Source organism: Oncorhynchus kisutch, linkage group LG4 (assembly GCF_002021735.2).
Source record: "Oncorhynchus kisutch isolate 150728-3 linkage group LG4, Okis_V2, whole genome shotgun sequence".
NCBI lineage: Eukaryota > Metazoa > Chordata > Actinopteri > Salmoniformes > Salmonidae > Oncorhynchus > Oncorhynchus kisutch.
The window spans coordinates 46065644-46083716 of NC_034177.2; the positions used below are offsets into that span (position 1 = coordinate 46065644).

The following is an 18073-nucleotide window of genomic DNA, read 5'->3' on the forward strand; positions in this document are numbered from 1 at the left end:
ATGATACCAAAGGAGGAGACGATGACGCGAGGAGTGTGCAACTGATATCTTCCCAGTATAAATGCACAAATCTGATGTGGGTCATATGTAAAATTGAGTGTGAAAAGATTGGATGTGGAGAAAAAAAAAGGAATTGGGTTTTAGCGTAGCTGTGTAAACAAAGCAACAGTGACATCACTAATCGTAATTTCGCGCGCGGCTTTTGACGCGCCCCCAACCTGTCACAAACTCAAGGAGCCAAACGGGGTCTAGCCAACATAATGCGAGAATAGCCTACCTGAATTAGCTTTTACTTCCAAAACACAACATTGCTTAAAATGTTTCCTTTTCCATGTTATCACCCCTTGATCATAATTTCCAGTTCTGTCTTTCCTTATTTAAGAACATTGATACATATTTGAATTGATCAATTCATTGAGTTAGCATTAGGCTTAGTTTGATAGCCAGCAGTGATTTGCGTTAAAATCGTTCTAGCTATCCGGAATCTTTGGGACGACCCTACCCCATTGAAGTTTACATTTCAAAGGGTTAGGTTTAGGACATTGCGACGTTTGCGGGTCACTACTTTCTCTCGTCATCATTCTGCGACATCTCTACTAGCGCTATAAAAAACACAACATAAACTCCCAAACAAATTAAACGTTGCTGATTGCATGTGGATAGTAAAAAATCGATGTTGACACGTAGCCATACCAGGTAAGCTGAACCTATATCACCAAATGTAGATCGATGATCTTATGTGGGCTTGGGCTTTGAAAAAAGTGCGTGTTTTCCTCTGTTGGCTAACGTTAGCATCCGAACCTAAGAAATACACTGACGTTCGTTAGCTAGTTAGTCATAAGTTTATGTAGCTATGTGCCAGATGCCGTAAATTGCCAAAGAGAAATTGCAACAACTATAGGCAAGCCTTTCATGTGACTAACAGTTACAATTTTGCATGTCAAGGCAAGCTAACTTAGCTGACTAGCTCGCTGAGTTGATTACATAACATTTCTGATACCACTAGTATCGTATTCGTAACAGCGTGTAACGTTGGTTAGCGTTCAAATTGTTGATGCGATTCTTCTGGGAACTTCGACATTGGCGTAAGCTAACGTTTGATGGATAATCATATCAATGCCGTGATAGGGAACAGTCCTGACTAGCCACATAATGAACTTAAGTACCTTAACGACCCTGGGTTTATAACCGCGGATATTGACTCTGCCGGGTGCTTTTGCGGCACAGTAGATAGTCCAACGACCTTATGTACGTTTTGAAGGGCAATTGGCTCTGGAAACAAATAAACAGACAAATACGCCATCTAAACGTGAATTGATTCTCAATTGGCGGTACGATTCTAGAAACATAAATCCCTTGACTTTCATTTCACAAATGCAAAATACACACGTCACTGTACACTTTTTGCAGCCGACAGTATTTTTCAATGACCACGTTTACATGCACACCAATATCCTGTTATTATTCTGGATACTCTTTTGTCATAACTTGTTGCCCCAGAAGACTAAATATAGTAGTGCTCACCATAATAATGTCTTACATCTATAGAATTAATGCATTGGTAATCTAGTTAACACCTGTAAAGTTGTCTGTTTCGTTTTAGGGACGGGAAGAAAACGGAATACAGAAAGATTGGTCCTGTGCAAAATGTTAGTCGTCAGTTTGAAAGGTTTTAAGGAAATGAAAAGAGAGAACGACACACGTTTATGATAAGACTTAAGTGTGTCTAGGGTGCATATTTTATGTGGTTGAAATACTGTCTGGTTCCATAAGTGTAAAAGATAACACATTATACAGGCATTCACATTTTCTCAAGAGATGCTGAAGTAATAAATAACTTCTCCTGTGTCCATATTTAAATTACTATTCAATTTAACCCATATGATCTTAAATTAGGAATATTCTGTTTATTCATGAATACTGGAATACTATTGAGCGGGATATCAAAGGTGCATGTAAATAGATTATCCCGAATAAGACCTTAAGTGGGATATGAGCTACTAGCTGGAATACTGGGCACAATGTAAACGTTGTCAGTGACAACACGTTTGTGGTGTACACAGGTGTTCGGAGATGCATATATAGCTAATTAGCACAGATAGTCCACTCACAGAAATGTTTGCATTTACAACATCTCGCTTTCCTTAAGAAAATATAATTTTCCTTTACGGCAGCAAGTTCAGGATGACTGAATTAAGTGACATTTAACTTTCGGTTGTATCAATGTAAATAGTTGGTTAGAAAATACATTCCACATGAGAGGAGCACTGAGAAGGAGCACCAGTATTGGCAAGCATGGAGAGGCCTGAGATGGCCAGACTTGTAAATTGGGCTAAAGAAAAGAGAGTTGGATTTTGGAGAAATGTCATCAGTGCATGCTCCTCAAGCAATACAGTCCGGTTTGGCTCCAGGATGACATGCCGGAGGGGGCTTTTTAAATCCATCGGGGGCGGGCACAACTTGAATTGCTTTAGAACCTAAATAAATCCACATGAGGACTGGTGGCCCAAGAGCACTTATTAAAACAGCAGTAACATCGATTCAGTACCATGGACAGAAGGCTACCGCGCGATGACCTCACACTCAACAAAACAAAGGAGATGATCGTGGACTTTAGGAAACGGCAGAGGGAGCACCTCATCCATATCGACGGGACAGTAGTGGAGAAGGTGGAAAGTTAAGGTCCTCGGCGTACACATCGGCAACTGTTCCTCCCACAACCGTAAGGCTCTCCAGAGGGTAGTGAGGTCTGCACAACGCATCACCGGGGGCAAACTACCTGCCCTCTAGGACAACTACACCACTCGATGTCACAGGAAGGCCAAAAAGATAATCAAGGACAACAACCCCCCGAGGCACTGCCTGTTCATCCCGCTATCATCCAGAAGGTGAGGTCAGTACAGGTACATCAAAGCTGGGACTGAGAGACTGAAAAACCAGCTTCTATCTCAAGGCCATCAGACTTAAACAGCCATCACTAACATTGAGTGGCTGCTGCTTAAATACTGACTCAAATCTCTAGCCACTTTAATAATAAAACATTGGATGTAATAAATGTATCACTAGTCACTTTTAACAATGCCACTTTCTAAACTGTTTACATACCCTACATTACTCATCTCATATGTGTATATACTGTACTCTATACCATCTACTGCATCTTGCCTATGCCGTTCGGCCATCGCTCATCCATATATTTATATGTACATATTCTTATTCATTCCTTTACACTTGTGTGTAAAAGGTAGTTGTTGTGAAACTGTTAGATTACTTGTTAGATATTACTGCATGGTCGGAACTAGAAGCACAAGCATTTCGCTACACTCGCATAACATCTGCTAACCATGTGTATGTGACCAATAACATTTGATTTGATTTGAAAGGGTGCACTACCAATTTCGGCCCCACTGAAGTGGACAGCCAGGACAATCTGAGAACTGCGCCAGGGCTCACCTCAGAGCACAACCAGTAGGCTACATTGTCCATATACCCCCCAAAAATGCAAAGCTATATATCGATCAATAGCAATTAGACCCACAAAAGCAAGCTATGACATTAAGAATCACCGATAAATATAACATTAATTGAGGTAAAAAAAGGACTGAAGTAACACTACATTATTTTTTTAAAATCTGCCAAAGAACTAGGCTTACATGAGGGAAAACCAATTTAAGGAATAATTCTGGCACAGTGGCCAGGGCCATAAAGGTTGTAACTTACCATTTCTAAGAGTTGCAGCCTCCTCGATGATGTGTTGAACCTCAACGTTTCTTATTCCATTCCCCTTCCTTTACTTGTCAGGCCAATGCCAGCTGAACAAGCTGGGCTTTTCATTGATGTGTTTACTCAATATGTTCTTTAGGGTGGAGAAGGAATCTTTGCACATTGCTGTCGATGCCCCAAATGTTAATCCATGTTTCAGTGTCAACTGCACAGTTATTCAAAGGCCCGCAGTGTCTTTGAATAACACCGAGTGTGGTCCATTTGTTTGCTGGCTGTGTCTGCGATTTTTACTTTGCAAGAATGTGCGCGCCACAATAAACTCTTGTCATTTACTGGTGCTCTCATGCCTAGCAAGCTTTTCGAATTCAGCATCACGTCAAAGTTTTTCAACGCACCCATAGGTACTGCGGACAAGTCTGATACCCGGGTGCAGATCAGCATCTTCAGACTGCAGTAACTTGTTAGGTGGGTCGAGAAGCGCCAGGATTTTGAGTTTTATAAATGTAAAGCTTGGATCTGCCAGTGCTTTCAATAAGCCTGTGACCTCAAGTGTCACATCTGTGCCAATTTGCCTTTAGTAGATTCGATGTCACCGAGTTTCATAGTGACTGACACCGTGGCGAGGTGGCCAGTTCCCCTCTGATCAATACGTTTGTTTTGTTTTTTTTCTCAGTTTTTCCCCCCAGTGTACTGTGTAGCCACTGTGGCTTTCCTGAATAAATTGTTCAGGCAGCTACACACATTGAAACTTCCTATATCGCCTCAGACGGCATAGCGTGCGCCACAGCCAAATGCAGACCTTGAAACAGGTGTTACAAATGACTGCTTTCTCCCACTGAAAATGCGACTCGGGGAAAGTGTCAAGACAAACCTGTGCTGGCTCCTCATCACTGAGGTCGTCAGGCGCTAGTGACTGGGGTAACGGCGGTGCAGGTGCTTGTTGTAATGTTGCCCTCTTGCTGCTGGCGCTAGGCCCTGGCTCTTCTCGATCTTGGTGGGAGATGGGTGGGTGTTACATTTTGCTGATAGGCTTGTCAACCTCAGTGGCCGGGCTGGCAAGTTTCTTGGTGAGCTCGGCATCTGTCACTACACGATGGTCCTCAATTTTTTTTGCTCTTGGCAGTGCCCAGTCATTTTCGGATATCCATGCTGATCAAAGCATGCCCAACTAGCTACAATCATTCAGTCCGCCATGACCAAAACTTAGTGAAGCTAGCTGTAGCTGTCTGCAAAAGTGAACAACTTAAAACATTTTTTTTTTTAAAATTTAATCTGGGGGGGTGCTTTTCAACGACTTTTCTATGCCGTAGAGCCGGCCCTGAATATAACGGATGAAGGCATGGTACGAGCGTGTTGAATGGATAGACGTGGTTATGGACAGTGAGGGAGAAGAGCTGAGTGCATAGGGAATATGTGTGTTGAGGAAGAATGGCGCCAAGTACAAACCGCACTCTGCTGTCAGCGCAAAAATGTAACCTGACGAGAGTGAGGATGAATTATCTGGGTTGCCTCTCCTTGTTCATGCAAAGGATGAATCTGGCCCAGTGGGAGTGACAATGTTTTTGGAGAATGTGGCTCCCTGCCCACATTTGGTGGGCCCATAGATGGTATCAGACTGGGTAGAAAAGAAGTTGGGTACTGTTAAATCGGTAAAGGTAGCTCGACATGGTCTTGTGGTGGTTTTTCTGTGTCTTCTGCCCAGAGGGAGCGGTGTTTTGTGTCAGCAGCCTTTGCGACAAGACCTGTGACTTGGTTTTTGAAAGGAGTGATTACTTGGGGTGGCGGCGTGTTGAGGTGGAACAATTGCAATTGAACCGTCCCTGTCTTTTATGCCCGCCGTTTGTTGCGACGCAGACCTGGTGGCGAGCGTGGTGAAACTGAAAAGATACCATCTGTCCTTTTTTCTGAGTTTTGAAGCAGTCGTTTTAACTGACTTTTTTTGTTGCCGAACCCACTAAGGTGTTTCAGATTCCAAGTTTATGGTCATATTGCAGCGGTGTGTAGGAGGGAGATTCAGAGATGTGAAAAGTGTGCAGGAGGGCATGAGGAAAAAGGAATGTGTAGTATTGGTGGGAAAAATGGTCAATTGTGGGGGTGCCCATGTTGCTGGGGATTAGAAGTGCCCAATGTGAGAGAGCGGTTAAGCTTGCCAGGGTCAGAGGAGATCAGAAGGCGTTGTATGCTGAGGATCTGTCAAGGTGTGTAGTAGACCTAGGCCAACGCAGCCAATCCGTCTATTTTCCGTAAACAAGCGCTGTAACCCTAGATAGGTGTGTATCAATTCAACCTTTTTTAGTTTTATTTATTATTTCTCACTGATATGAAAGAAGGTCCTTATGCTTCCAAAACTGTAACGCAAGCGCTGTTAATGTTCAGACTGAACGTCGGTCCAATTACTCTTATGTGTAATGTAATGGAAGTGAGAGTAACGATGTAGGGCTAAATCCTAGCTAGCCAGGTATATTTGGCTATTTTGTGAAACACTACCTGCCTCAATTTATTTGGGTCCAACCCACTACAAATGTTCACAAATGGGCCTCCCGAGTGGCGCTGCGTCGCAGTATTGTGACGTCACTACAGCCTGGGGTTCGATCCGAGGCTGTCATTACCAGTTGTGACCGGGAGTCCCATAGGGCGGCACGCAATTGGCCCAGAGTCGTCCGGGTTAAGGGATGGTTTGGCCAGGGGGGCTTTACTTGGCTCATCGTGTTCTAGTGGCTGACTTCGATCGTGTTTCCTCTGACACATTGGTGCAGCTGGCTTCCAGGTTAAGGGAGCGGGTGTTAAGAAGCGTTTTGGTGGGTCATGTTTCGGAGGATGCCTGTGGGGAGTTGCCTCGATGAGGCAAGATCGTAATCAAGAAAAGGGAGGGGGGGGGGGGGATTATTTGTTATCTAAATAATACCCATTGGCTGGTAGAAGTCTGAAAACACTCAGATAGTAGGCTACAAAGCTGGGATAACAGTCCTTCACTGAGTTCCCTCTTAAGCAGCGCTTCCCAAACTAGGGGATGTGACCCCATGTGGGGTTGCTTGATTTGAAAATGGAGTTGTGAGAGAAACTAGGTGTGGTTGTAATAAACAGTGGTTTCTGTTTTCTTCCTAAAAATGTGGCGCTATCTTTTGAACAGTTTAAGGTACAAAAGATTATGACCCCATCACAGACAGATAATACTTTCTGTTTCCCTCTACAATGCCCACAAGCCTCATTAGAACAGACTGGACAAGACCAGGCACTAAATCAGACTGGGGGGAATAACCTAATCAATGGTGATCTTTTATACACAGAAGATCATACACTATTATTACCTGATGAATTTAACAATTTCTGTCACGTCAAACCATACTTCAGATTGACAGTACTTTTGCTAGTATTTCAGACTGATTTGTAATAGACTGTCACAGCCCCAATTATTATTATTATTATTATTTTTAATTAAAAAGTAAACATTGCCAGTTATTTACATTTTTTTTTTTTTTTACAGGGTGGGGTCATGAACTTTTTTGAAATATCAAAATGGGGTCGTGGGCCAAAAAAGTTTGGGAATCCTTGCTCTAAAGACCGTAGGTAAATTACTTGGTGGCTTTGCTTTTGTTTCCCTCGGTCAGGCCACCCTGCATAGTGCTGTTCTTTGAGCGCGGTTGGGATGGGCCAGCAGATCTCAGGCCAGGCGGTGATGACCCGTCTACCTGAGAAGCTGGTGAAGCATGCTGGGCTGGTACGCGACAGCGGCTATCTCAACTACGAGGAGTTCCTGGCCAGGGTGGCAGAGCTCAATGACGTGTAAGGCCGGCCATGTCGTGACTGTCAATGTAGTCCTTGTTTGCTCTGTGCTTTGTACTTAGTCATTAAACAAATAGATGATGATAATAATATCCAACTCTACAAAGAGAATAACAATATTTCCCAGTTCATTTACAGATGGGGAACTAATTCCCCCAAGTAACATCCAGCTCCTCTGCTGGCACTTCTTGAACATTATCCACTTATAACGCTACTTATTAACTGACATAATTCACGTTATGAACCTTAAGAGCTTAGAGCACTCTCTCCCTGTTAGGATTTAACCTAGTCCTTCCCCAATCAGTAGGCCTTGCTGGTGTGAATGTGGCTTTCACAGGCAGTGAGTGATATAAACTGAGGAGGTTTAGGGGACAGTGTTAAGTTGTCATTGGATCATTTGTTGAGTAACAATGTTTCTCCATGACTGTCAACTGGACAGGACGGCTAAGCTAGCAGCTGGACAGCAAAAACACCTGATCTTTGAAGTCCAGACTGGCTCGGACACCTCTGCTCTGTGGAAAGTGGCTGTGAGGATAGTTTGTACCAAGGTGAGAAAGGGACAAACTAAAGTTGGTCTCTTGATGGTGACATGTCATTGTGAATCAGTCTCCACTCTCGCTATTTATTTATTCTTTTAGGGGAAATGTGTGTTTTTCAACCAGTAATGTGTGTTGTCAGCACATTTGTGTTCATGGCATATGTGTTTTTGAGACTGAAACATGTTTGTGTTGTTGCGCTGTGCTCTGGCAGATCAACAAAGAGAATGGGATGGTGGAGGCGTCTCGCATCATGAACCTGTATCAGTTCATCCAGCTGTACCATGACATCACCAGTCAGGCAGTGGAGGTGCTGTCAGCAGAGGGCGCCAGCCTCCCGTCTGGAACCCTCTCGTCAGGGGACTCCTGCCAGGCCAGCATGTGGATGGGCAGGTTAGTAGTTCAGTGTGCGTCTGTGGGAAGTCTTGCATTGCCATCCTTCCAAGTCTTGTTCCTTAATGTGAGGAAGTCTGGAACTGGAGGCAAGTCTGTGACTGGCTGCCATTGTGTGTATTCTCCTACAGGGTGAAGCAGTTAACTGATGAGGAGGAGTGCTGCATCTGCATGGATGGTAAATCTGACCTCATTCTGCCCTGTGCTCACAGCTTCTGTCAAAAGTGCATTGACAAGTGGTAAGAGACACCGACACTTTCCACAGTGGTCCCACTGATAAATCTGTTGTCACGAGGTCTGTTGTCATTGAGCATGTTCGATTATAACACCTATGTTTCTCTGCAATTTGATCAGATAATTAGGACATGTAAACACCTTAATCGGAGTGCCAGCTGTGTCTGCCCATGTGCTTGCAGGAGCCTTGTGTGCGAGTGAAGTGAGCTTGTAAAACCTAATTGTGAATATTAAATAGTTTTCATATGCAAACCTTCTGTCTGAACTTTGGTACCATGGCAGTCAGATTTGATGCTACATCCTATGCATAAGATTTTGAGTTTAAGGAGCAAAACAAAAGGGTAATTGTTTATACTGTACATTTCTTATAAACCTCTTCCTCTTGATACTGTGTGGATAAGATATCTTCCAGGATAAGTGTTTTAGCTGGGATCGTGTGCAGTCTAATATTCAACACGCTTCTCTGAATCCTGATCACCAACATCCATTGTAATTTTTCCACAGTGCCTATGTGACTCCTCGTCAGCTGTTTCATATGAACATTTTGAATGACGCTTCCTGTATATTGTTCCCTCTTAATGAACCTGGTAGCTTTTATACTTTATTTTTGCTGGTCTGAACAGTGGAACGGAACGAGAAATTCTGCTTCTGCTCAGAATGAAACGATTGGAAAGTCATTTCTGTTCCAACCCCTTCTTTGAACCAATGCCTTCTTGCCGCTGAAACACTTTGATGTATCGCTTTAGTTTCTTTCTGTCATTTTTTTAATGTATGTTTATTTAATTTGATCCCTTAGGTCCTCGGGTTGGGATGGGGAGGGGAGGGGGTTGTCATTTAATTTTGGTATTATTTCTCAAAAAAAAAAAACGTCCATTATACTAAAACTGTATCTAAATCCAAACTGGTTTTCCAGTAAGCTACTAAGAAGCGCATCAAATATTTAAAATGGGTCTCTTTGCTCTTAACCCTCCTTCTTAAAGGAAGTGGTACAGAGTTGGCTACAATTCCATCCTCCAGAAGAGATGGCATATATATATATAGATATAGATATATATACATATCCATATATACATATATAGATATAGATATATCTATATATGGATAAACCTATTTTCTTGGAGAGAATGTATCATGACATTTGTAAACAACGATGGTAAAATTGTCACGCAAGCAATTAATCAAGGTGAATGGAGATGAATACACAATGAGTGGCTATGCGTTCTTTGGAAAATAATGAACGACTTGGAAGGTGTATTCCACGACGTGCTAGGGGAGTTGAACTGACCTTCCATGGAGTTGCATTATTTGCCAGAGAAGGCATAGAGCACCAAGTTGGTTATCCCAATGTCTATAATTTAAAACATTTACCGGTAGAAATGTGTTCAACATCCACTGAAGTAGCTAGCAAGTTTACCAGATGGTGACCGTAGTTGCCTTGGTAACCGAACAGATGTGCTAGTTTAGCTAATCAAACCATTAGTCCTACCTTGCTATTATAAAATCTAATTCAACAATGCCAATGTTTTCAATTCCCGCTTTTTCTTTCAAAAGCAGCTCAAACCTAGAACATGTAAGAATTAACTATAGCCATTGAAATATTTAAAAAATTATATTTTATTTTCCTTTTTTTTTTACAAAAACAAACTTTTATACATCCGAATGATAACTTGTCGTCATTGTTTGTATGTGACTATATCTCATCTTCCCAGACCCGCCTGCTCACACTCTCATCCCTAGTGCCTGCGTTATTGTTTGCCACTTGGTCTTTAAAAAAAATCAGTAGCCCATGCTATTTAAATAGTTAATAGTTTAAATAGTCATTAGATTGTGTTAATTATGGCAGATTGGCCTCTCCGGTGGCGCAGTGGTTAAGGGCGCTGTACTGCAGCGCCAGCTGTGCCATCAGAGACCCTGGGTTTGCGCCCAGGCTCTGTCGTAACTGGCCGCGACCGGGAGGTCCGTTGGGCGACGCACAATTGGCCTAGCGTCGTCCGGGTTAGGGAGGGCTTGGTCGGTAGGGATGTCCTTGTCTCATCGCACACCAGCGACTCCTGTGACGTGCACGGTGTTTCCTCCGACACACTGGTGCGGCTGGCTTCCGGGTTGGATGCGCGCTGTGTTAAGAAGCAGTGCGGCTAGGTTGGGTTGTGTATCGGAGGACGCATGACTTTCAACCTTCGTCTCTTCCGAGCCCGTACGGGAGTTGTAGTGATGAGACAAGATAGTAGCTACTACAACAATTGGGGAGAAAAAGGGGTAAAAATCAAATAAAAAATAAAAAAATTATGGCAGATTAATTGACTTCCTAGTTTTTAGTATTTGATTTTTTCAAAGTGAATGATGAGAAAAGAATTGTCCAGCCCATTGGGTATCACACTACATCTTGAAATATGCAGACAGGTGGATTAAAAGTACATTTTTATATTTTAATACTTCTGACAACTTTCTGGCTCCGCCCACAACTTCTAAACTTTATACTATTCCCAGAAAGCATAGATCGAGTCATAATAATACTTGTACACTTGAGACATGACTCTGACGTTGTGCTGTAGAATTTGTGAATTTGGTCTCTTGTATAATCAATTCTAAACATTTGTTTTTACTGGATTAAGTTAAATGTAATTTAGTTTGTTTTCGGTGGGGTAATTGGTATTACCAAAAATATATACACACAACTTTGGCAGCTATGCAATTCTAAAGAGGTTTATTATACCTGTAAGATTTATGGGAAGATTATTCCATTTAATTAAATCTGCTTTCATATTAATGACTAATGGAATAAAGTTTTTTACAGTGGGGCAAAAAAGTATTTAGTCAGCCACCAATTGTGCAAGTTCTCCCACTTAAAAAGATGAGGCCTGTAATTTTCATCATAGGTCCACTTCAACTATGACAGACAAAATGAGAGAAAAAAAATCCAGAAAATCACATTGCCTGGGCAGTGTGTTTGGGATCATTGTCATGCTGAAAGACACAGCCACGTTTATTCTTCAATGCCCTTGCTGATGGAAGATTTTCACTCAATCTCACCATTTCTCATTTTGTCTGTCATAGTTGAAGTGTACCTATGATGAAAATTACAGGCCTCATCTTTTTAAGTGGGAGAACTTGCACAATTGGTGGCTGACTAAATACTTTTTTTGCCCCACTGTATATATTTGTCACTTATTAATCATCCAAATTTTTTTTTTTTGTGGTCCTCTTAAACTCAATTCACAGCAATCCTTTTTCTTTGTCCTATTGCCATTATTTCATATTTTTACACGTTAATGTTAACCTGAGATTTGAGTCTTCTGAAAATATTTTAAGCACAGGTGGAATTGAGTTTTCAATATTGGTCAGGTATATCAGGAGATCATCGGCAAATAAGTATAGTTTAAATGACTGATACCTGTTACATTTGAGTCCTGTCTAGTTCTTTCTGCAAGCTGTTCAATTGCCAGTGCAAACAGGAGGGGAGAGGGGACATTCCTGTCTTGTGCCCCTTTCTAAAGCAATTTAATCACATAATGTATCATCTTGCTTTAGGATATTTATACAACAATGTTATTAAATGTATTGTTTCAGCTGGAAATTTTGAATAGGAACGGTCATTCAAGACAATCAACAGCCATTATTATAGCCATTGAATTCTACTGTGCAAATATACTGTGTTTATAGGGAAATAATGCACGCTTTAAAATGCCCTTCAAGCCAATCAAACAAGTATTCAACAATGCCATGGCATAAAGAAATTATAAACTGGGTGGTTCGAGCCCTGAATGCTGATTTGGCAGACAGCCGTGGTATATCAGACCTTATACCATGGGTATGACAACATATTTTTACTGCTCTAAGTTGGTAACCAGTTTATAATTGCATTATGGCACCTCGGGGGTTTAGTGTATATGGCCAATAAACCACCGCTAAGGGCTGTATACAGGCACTCCACGTTGCATCTTGCATAAGAACAGCCCTAGCCGTGGTATATTGGCCATATACCACACCCCCTCAAGCCTTATTGCTTAAATAACCAACTTATCACAGCTCTGCCACAAATGGAAGAAGCAATTACTTGAAAGAGAAAGGAATTAGTTAGTTTGTCTGCCACCAATTAAAAAGTACAGTATCAATGGCATAAAATGACCAAGATACATTGTAAAATGTATCATTTTCACTTACGGTCAAGAGGTTTGACAACTATGCTTCATAAAATTCAAGGTAGTTGGGAACAAATTTCCAAAGTCCCAATACCATGACATTGGTTTTATGAACTGATATACAAAACTTAGATTTAAGCTGTTATCTCAAATTCTCACTACAAAAGAATGCTCAGTATATGGGGCATTGAACAGTCAGACCGGTACAGGCTGCCACAAGGAAACCGAATCAATAGAGCATCTCTTTTGGTTCTCTCCATCTGTGGCTTGATTTTGGAGCATTTTCGGTAGAAATGTTGCAGATGGGGAGGTTCAAGTCCCTAGTGAGACACCATGGTAGATTGGCGGTATGTATTGCCAGAGGAAATGGTACAATAATGATTTACCGGGAGAGATGGGTTGATCTGTGGCTGTTTGAAGGTTGGAATAGATACATACACACTTGCACATTTTATAAAGGTTTGAGATCCTTCAATCAGGGGTGAGTGTGGGGCTGTGATTGTATGTTTTGTGTTTAGTTATGCATGTTTTTTTGGTTTCACGCTGTGGGCGGTGTGTGCGCTGGTTATGGGTACGCTCACTTCCATGCCCACCTGGGCAATCGGGTGGGGCTTGGTTCTTCCCACCCTTGGAAAATCCCTTTGGGCCAGGGGCAATCGGGTGGGGGTTAAGCGCATCCACTGCCCAGAGGACCCACTGATAGGAGCGGCCCTTTTTATTGTCTTTGTATTATATTGTTTTAATAAAATGCTAGACTTGATAGCACATTTATTTTGATTGGTTATTTTCGGGATTCACTAAAGTCCCTTCAGGTAGCCTAATTTAGGCCTGATGTCCATTTTTAACAGAATTATTAGGGAAATTGTTCTTGCAAAGAATAGAGGTTTTAATCAAACTACATGAATCAGTGTCCATGTAAATGTACCCAATTATTTGGTTTGTTTTCATAGGAGTGGGCAGAGCAGGAATTGTCCGATATGCCGCTTGCAAGTGACCGCTGCCAATGAGTCGTGGGTGATGCCTGATGCCCCTACAGAGGACGACGTAGCTGGGTATATCCTCAACCTGGCTGACGAGGCAGGCCATCCGCACATACCTTAAGCTACTCAACACTAAGACACTTTGATTAACCACTGACATCAAGAATAGTTCGGGGAAGGGTTTGGAGTTTTTCGCCAGGTTTTGGGGGTATGTAGAGAAGATGGGTTGCTTTATAGGAATTTGCCGGTTGTGATTATTTCTTTTTGTTCTTTTCCATATTTCAAGATTACTTTTACATGATTGCTCTTAAACTTGTGTGTGTATATACAGTGCCTTTGAAAGGTATTCAGCCCCCTTGACTTTTCCCACATTTTTGTTACGTTACAGCCTAAAATTGATTATGTGTGTGTGAATATATATATATATATATATATAAGTCCTCACCGAAATGCACACAAAACTCTAATGAAAACAGGTTTATAAATTTGAGGTGCCTATCATTTAAAAAAAACTGAAATATCATATTTACATAAGTATAAGACTCGAAATTGAGCTCCGGTGCATCTTGTTTCCATTGATCATCCTTGCTTGAACTTGCTTGAAGTCCAACCTGTGATAAATTCAATTGATTGGACATGATTTGGAAAGGCACACATCTGTCTATATGCATGTCAGAGTAAAAACCAAGCCATGAGGTTGAAGGAATTGCCTGTAGAGCTCCGAGACAGGATTGTGTCGAGGCACAGATCTGGGGAAGGGTACCAAGACATTTATGCAGTATTGAAGGTCCCTAACAACACATTGGCCCCCATCCTTCTTAAATGGAAGAAGTTTTGAACCACCAAAACTCCTAGAGCTGGCCAAACTGAGCAATCGGGGGAGAATGGCCTTGGTCAGGGAGGTGACCAAGAACTCGATGGTCACTGACACTGCTCTAGAGTTCCTCTGTGGAGATGGGAGAACCTTTCAGAAGGACAAACATCTCTTCAGCACTCCACCAATCAGGCCTTTATGGTACAGTGGCCAGACGAAGCAACTACTCAGAAGGCACATGACAGCCCACTTGGAGTTTGCCAAATGACACCTGAAAGACTCCAGACCATGAAAAACAAGATTGAACTCTTCGGCCTGAATGCCAATCGTCATGTCTGGAGGAAAGCTGGCACCATCCTTATTGTGGTGGCAGCATCATGCTGTGGGGATGTTTTTCAGCGTCAGGGACTGGGAAACTAGACCGGATCGAGGGAAAGATGAATGGAGCAAAATGTAAAGATCCATATGAAAACCTGCTCAGGACCACAGACTGGAGAGAAGGTTCACCTTCAAACAGGACAATGACCCTAAACGCACAGCAAGACAATGCCGGAGTCCCAATGTCCTTAAGTGGCCCAGCCAGAGCCCGAACTTGAACCCGATTGGACATCTCTGGCGAGAGCTGGAAATAGTTGTGCAGCAATGCTCCCCATCCAACCTGAAAGAGCTTGAGAGAATCTGCAGAGAAGAATGGGAGAATCTCCCTAAATACAGGTGTGCCTAGCTTGTAGCTTCATACCCAATAAGACTCAGGGATGTAATTGCTGCCAAAGGTGCTTCAACAAAGTACTGAGTAAAGGATCTGACAACTTATTAAATGTGACATTTCATTCTTTTTAGGAATTAGCAAAAATGTCAACTGTTTTTGCTTTGTCGTTTATGGGTTATGATTTGGAAAGGCACACGGGACAATTTAATCAGTTTTAGAATAAAGCTGTAACCTAACTAAATGTGAAATCTCTGAGTACTTTCTGAAGGCACTGTATATACAGTACCAGTCAAGTTTGGACACACCTACTCATTCAAGGGTTTTCCTTTGTTTTTACTATTTTTTTACATTCAACTATGACAACACATGGATTCATGTAGTAACCAAAAAAGAAATCAAAATAGATTTTAGATTCTTCAAAGTAGCCACCCTTTGCCTTGACAGCTTTGCACACTCTTGGTGTTCTCTCAACCAGCTTCACCTGGAATGCTTTTCAAACAGTCTTGAAGGAGTTCCCACATATGCTGAGCACTTGTTGGCTGCTTTTCCTTCACTCTGTGGTCCAACTCATCCCAAACCATCTCAATTGGGTGGAGGCTAGGTCATCTGATGCAGCATTCCATCACTCTCCTTCTTGGTCAAATAGCCCTTACACAACCTGGAGGTGTGTTGGGTCATTGTCCTGTTGAAAAACAAATGATAGTCCCACTAAGTGTAAACCAGATGGGATGGCGTATCGCTGCAGAATGCTGTGGTAGCCATGCAGATTAAGAGTTCCTTGAATTCAAAATCAATCTGTGTACCAGCAAAGCACCATCACACCACCTCCATGCTTTACGGTGGGAACCACGTGTGGAGATCATCTGTTTACAGATTTCCACTGGTCTCATGTCCATTGCTCGCGTTTCTTGGTCCAAGCAAGTCTCTTCTTCATATTGGTGTCCTTGAGCAGTGGTTTCTTTGCAGCAATTCGAACATGAAGGCCTGATTCACGCAGTTTCCTCTGAACAGTTGTTACTGTTACTCTGTGAAGCATTTATTTGGGCTGCAATTTCTGAGGTGCAATTAACGCTAATGAACTTATCCTCTGCAGCAGAGGTAACTCTGTGTCTTCATTCCCTGTGGCGGTCCTCATGAGACGGTTTCATCATAGTGAGTGATGGTTTTTGCGACTGCACTTGAAGAAATGTCCAAGTTCTTTACATTTTCCAAATTGACTGACCTTCATGGCTTAAAGTAATGATTGACTGTCATTTTCTCTTTGCTTATTTGAGCTGTTCTTGCCATAACATGGACTTGGTCTTTTACCAAATAGGGCGATCTTCTGTATACCACCCCTACCTTGTCACAACACAACCGCTTTGGCTCAAACACATTAATAAGGAAAGAAATTCCACAAATGAACTTGCATTCCAGGTGACTACCTCATGAAGCTGGTTGAGAGAATGCCAAGAGTGTGAAAAACCCTGGAATGAGTAGGTGTGTCAACTTCTGACTGGGGTGTGTGTGTACACAATTTCTCCACAATAATATATAAACCAAGCACATTGTATCAGTTTCATTATACCTACTCTTATAATTGCACTTTGAATAGTAGTAGATGTTTTTATAGGCACCTCGAACTGCTGTGGAAATGTCCATTAATCACACAACTTCTGTACTTTATTTTTTATTTTTTTTTATCCTATAACACACTCAATGGTTTGCTATTTGATGAAATGTGAAAATTTAAGTACAATAAATCTCATGGATGCTTCAGCCACGATAATCTTTATATTTTCTCCTCAATGTTAGTTAGATGAGGTGATGTCTCCCCAAAAATGTAGCGTTTAGTTTAAATATGAATCAGTAAAACAAAAATGTAATCGTTTATCAAAATAATTTCTATATCATGAGTACTTAAGCAAGGGCAGTGCATTGGATGTTTTAAATATTTAACTTTTTATTACGTGTGAGGCTGAGTGAATGTTAAAATAGTACTACATAATATATTTGGAATGTGTTATTCCCATTAGGGAACTGAAGATTTGAGCTGTATGTACTTTACTCATGACTGGCTGGTACTATACTGAACAAAAATTTAAACACAACATGTGAAGCGTTGGTCCCATGTTTCATCAGTTTAAATAAAAGATCCCAGAAATTGTCCATATGCACAAAAACTTCATTCTCTTATTTTGTGCACACATTTGTTTACATACCTTTTAGTAAGCATTTCTCCTTTGCCAAGAAAATTAATCCACCTGACAGGTGAGATATATCAAGAAGCTGATTAAACCATGATCTGTACACAGGTGCACCTTGTGCTGGGGACAAAAAGCTACTCTAAAACGTGCAGTTTCTCAAGTGTTGAGGGTACATGCAATTTGCATGCTGACTGCAGGAATGTCCGCCAGAGAATGTAATGTTCAATTCTCTACCATAAACTGCCTCAGTCCTTTTTGATAATATGGCAGTACAACCACAGATCACCTGTAACCACACCCAGGACCTCCACATCCGGCTACTTCACCTGCAGGATTGTCTGAGACCAACCACCAGGACAGCTGATGAAACTGTGGGTTTGCGAAAGTGCCGGCATAAGCTATGGACAACGAACACAATTGCATTTTATCGATGGCAATTTAAATGCACAGATACCGAGATGAGATCTCAAAGCCCATTGTCTGCCGCCATCACCCAATGTTTCAGCATGATTATGCACAGCCCCATGTCGCAAGGATATGTGCAAAATTCCTGGAAGCTGAAAATGTCCCAGTTCC

At 41.8% G+C, this 18073-nt stretch overlaps 1 protein-coding gene across 2 annotated transcripts; it reads left to right on the forward strand.

Moving 5' to 3' along the window:
• Nucleotides 1-223: 223 nt before the first annotated feature.
• Nucleotides 224-17459, forward strand: rnf141 (ring finger protein 141). Of its 2 annotated transcripts, none has more exons than XM_031823107.1 (6): nucleotides 224-2888; nucleotides 7332-7506; nucleotides 7946-8054; nucleotides 8257-8435; nucleotides 8567-8674; nucleotides 13759-17459. In XM_031823107.1, exons 2-6 carry the CDS (start codon nucleotides 7370-7372, stop codon nucleotides 13907-13909), a joined length of 684 nt encoding a protein of 227 aa, XP_031678967.1. In that variant the 5' UTR covers nucleotides 224-2888; nucleotides 7332-7369; the 3' UTR covers nucleotides 13910-17459. The 2 variants fall into 2 exon arrangements, with proteins under 2 accessions (XP_031678967.1, XP_020336736.1); XM_020481147.2 differs by having other exon boundaries at nucleotides 550-696.
• The last annotated feature ends 614 nt before the right edge of the window (nucleotides 17460-18073 follow it).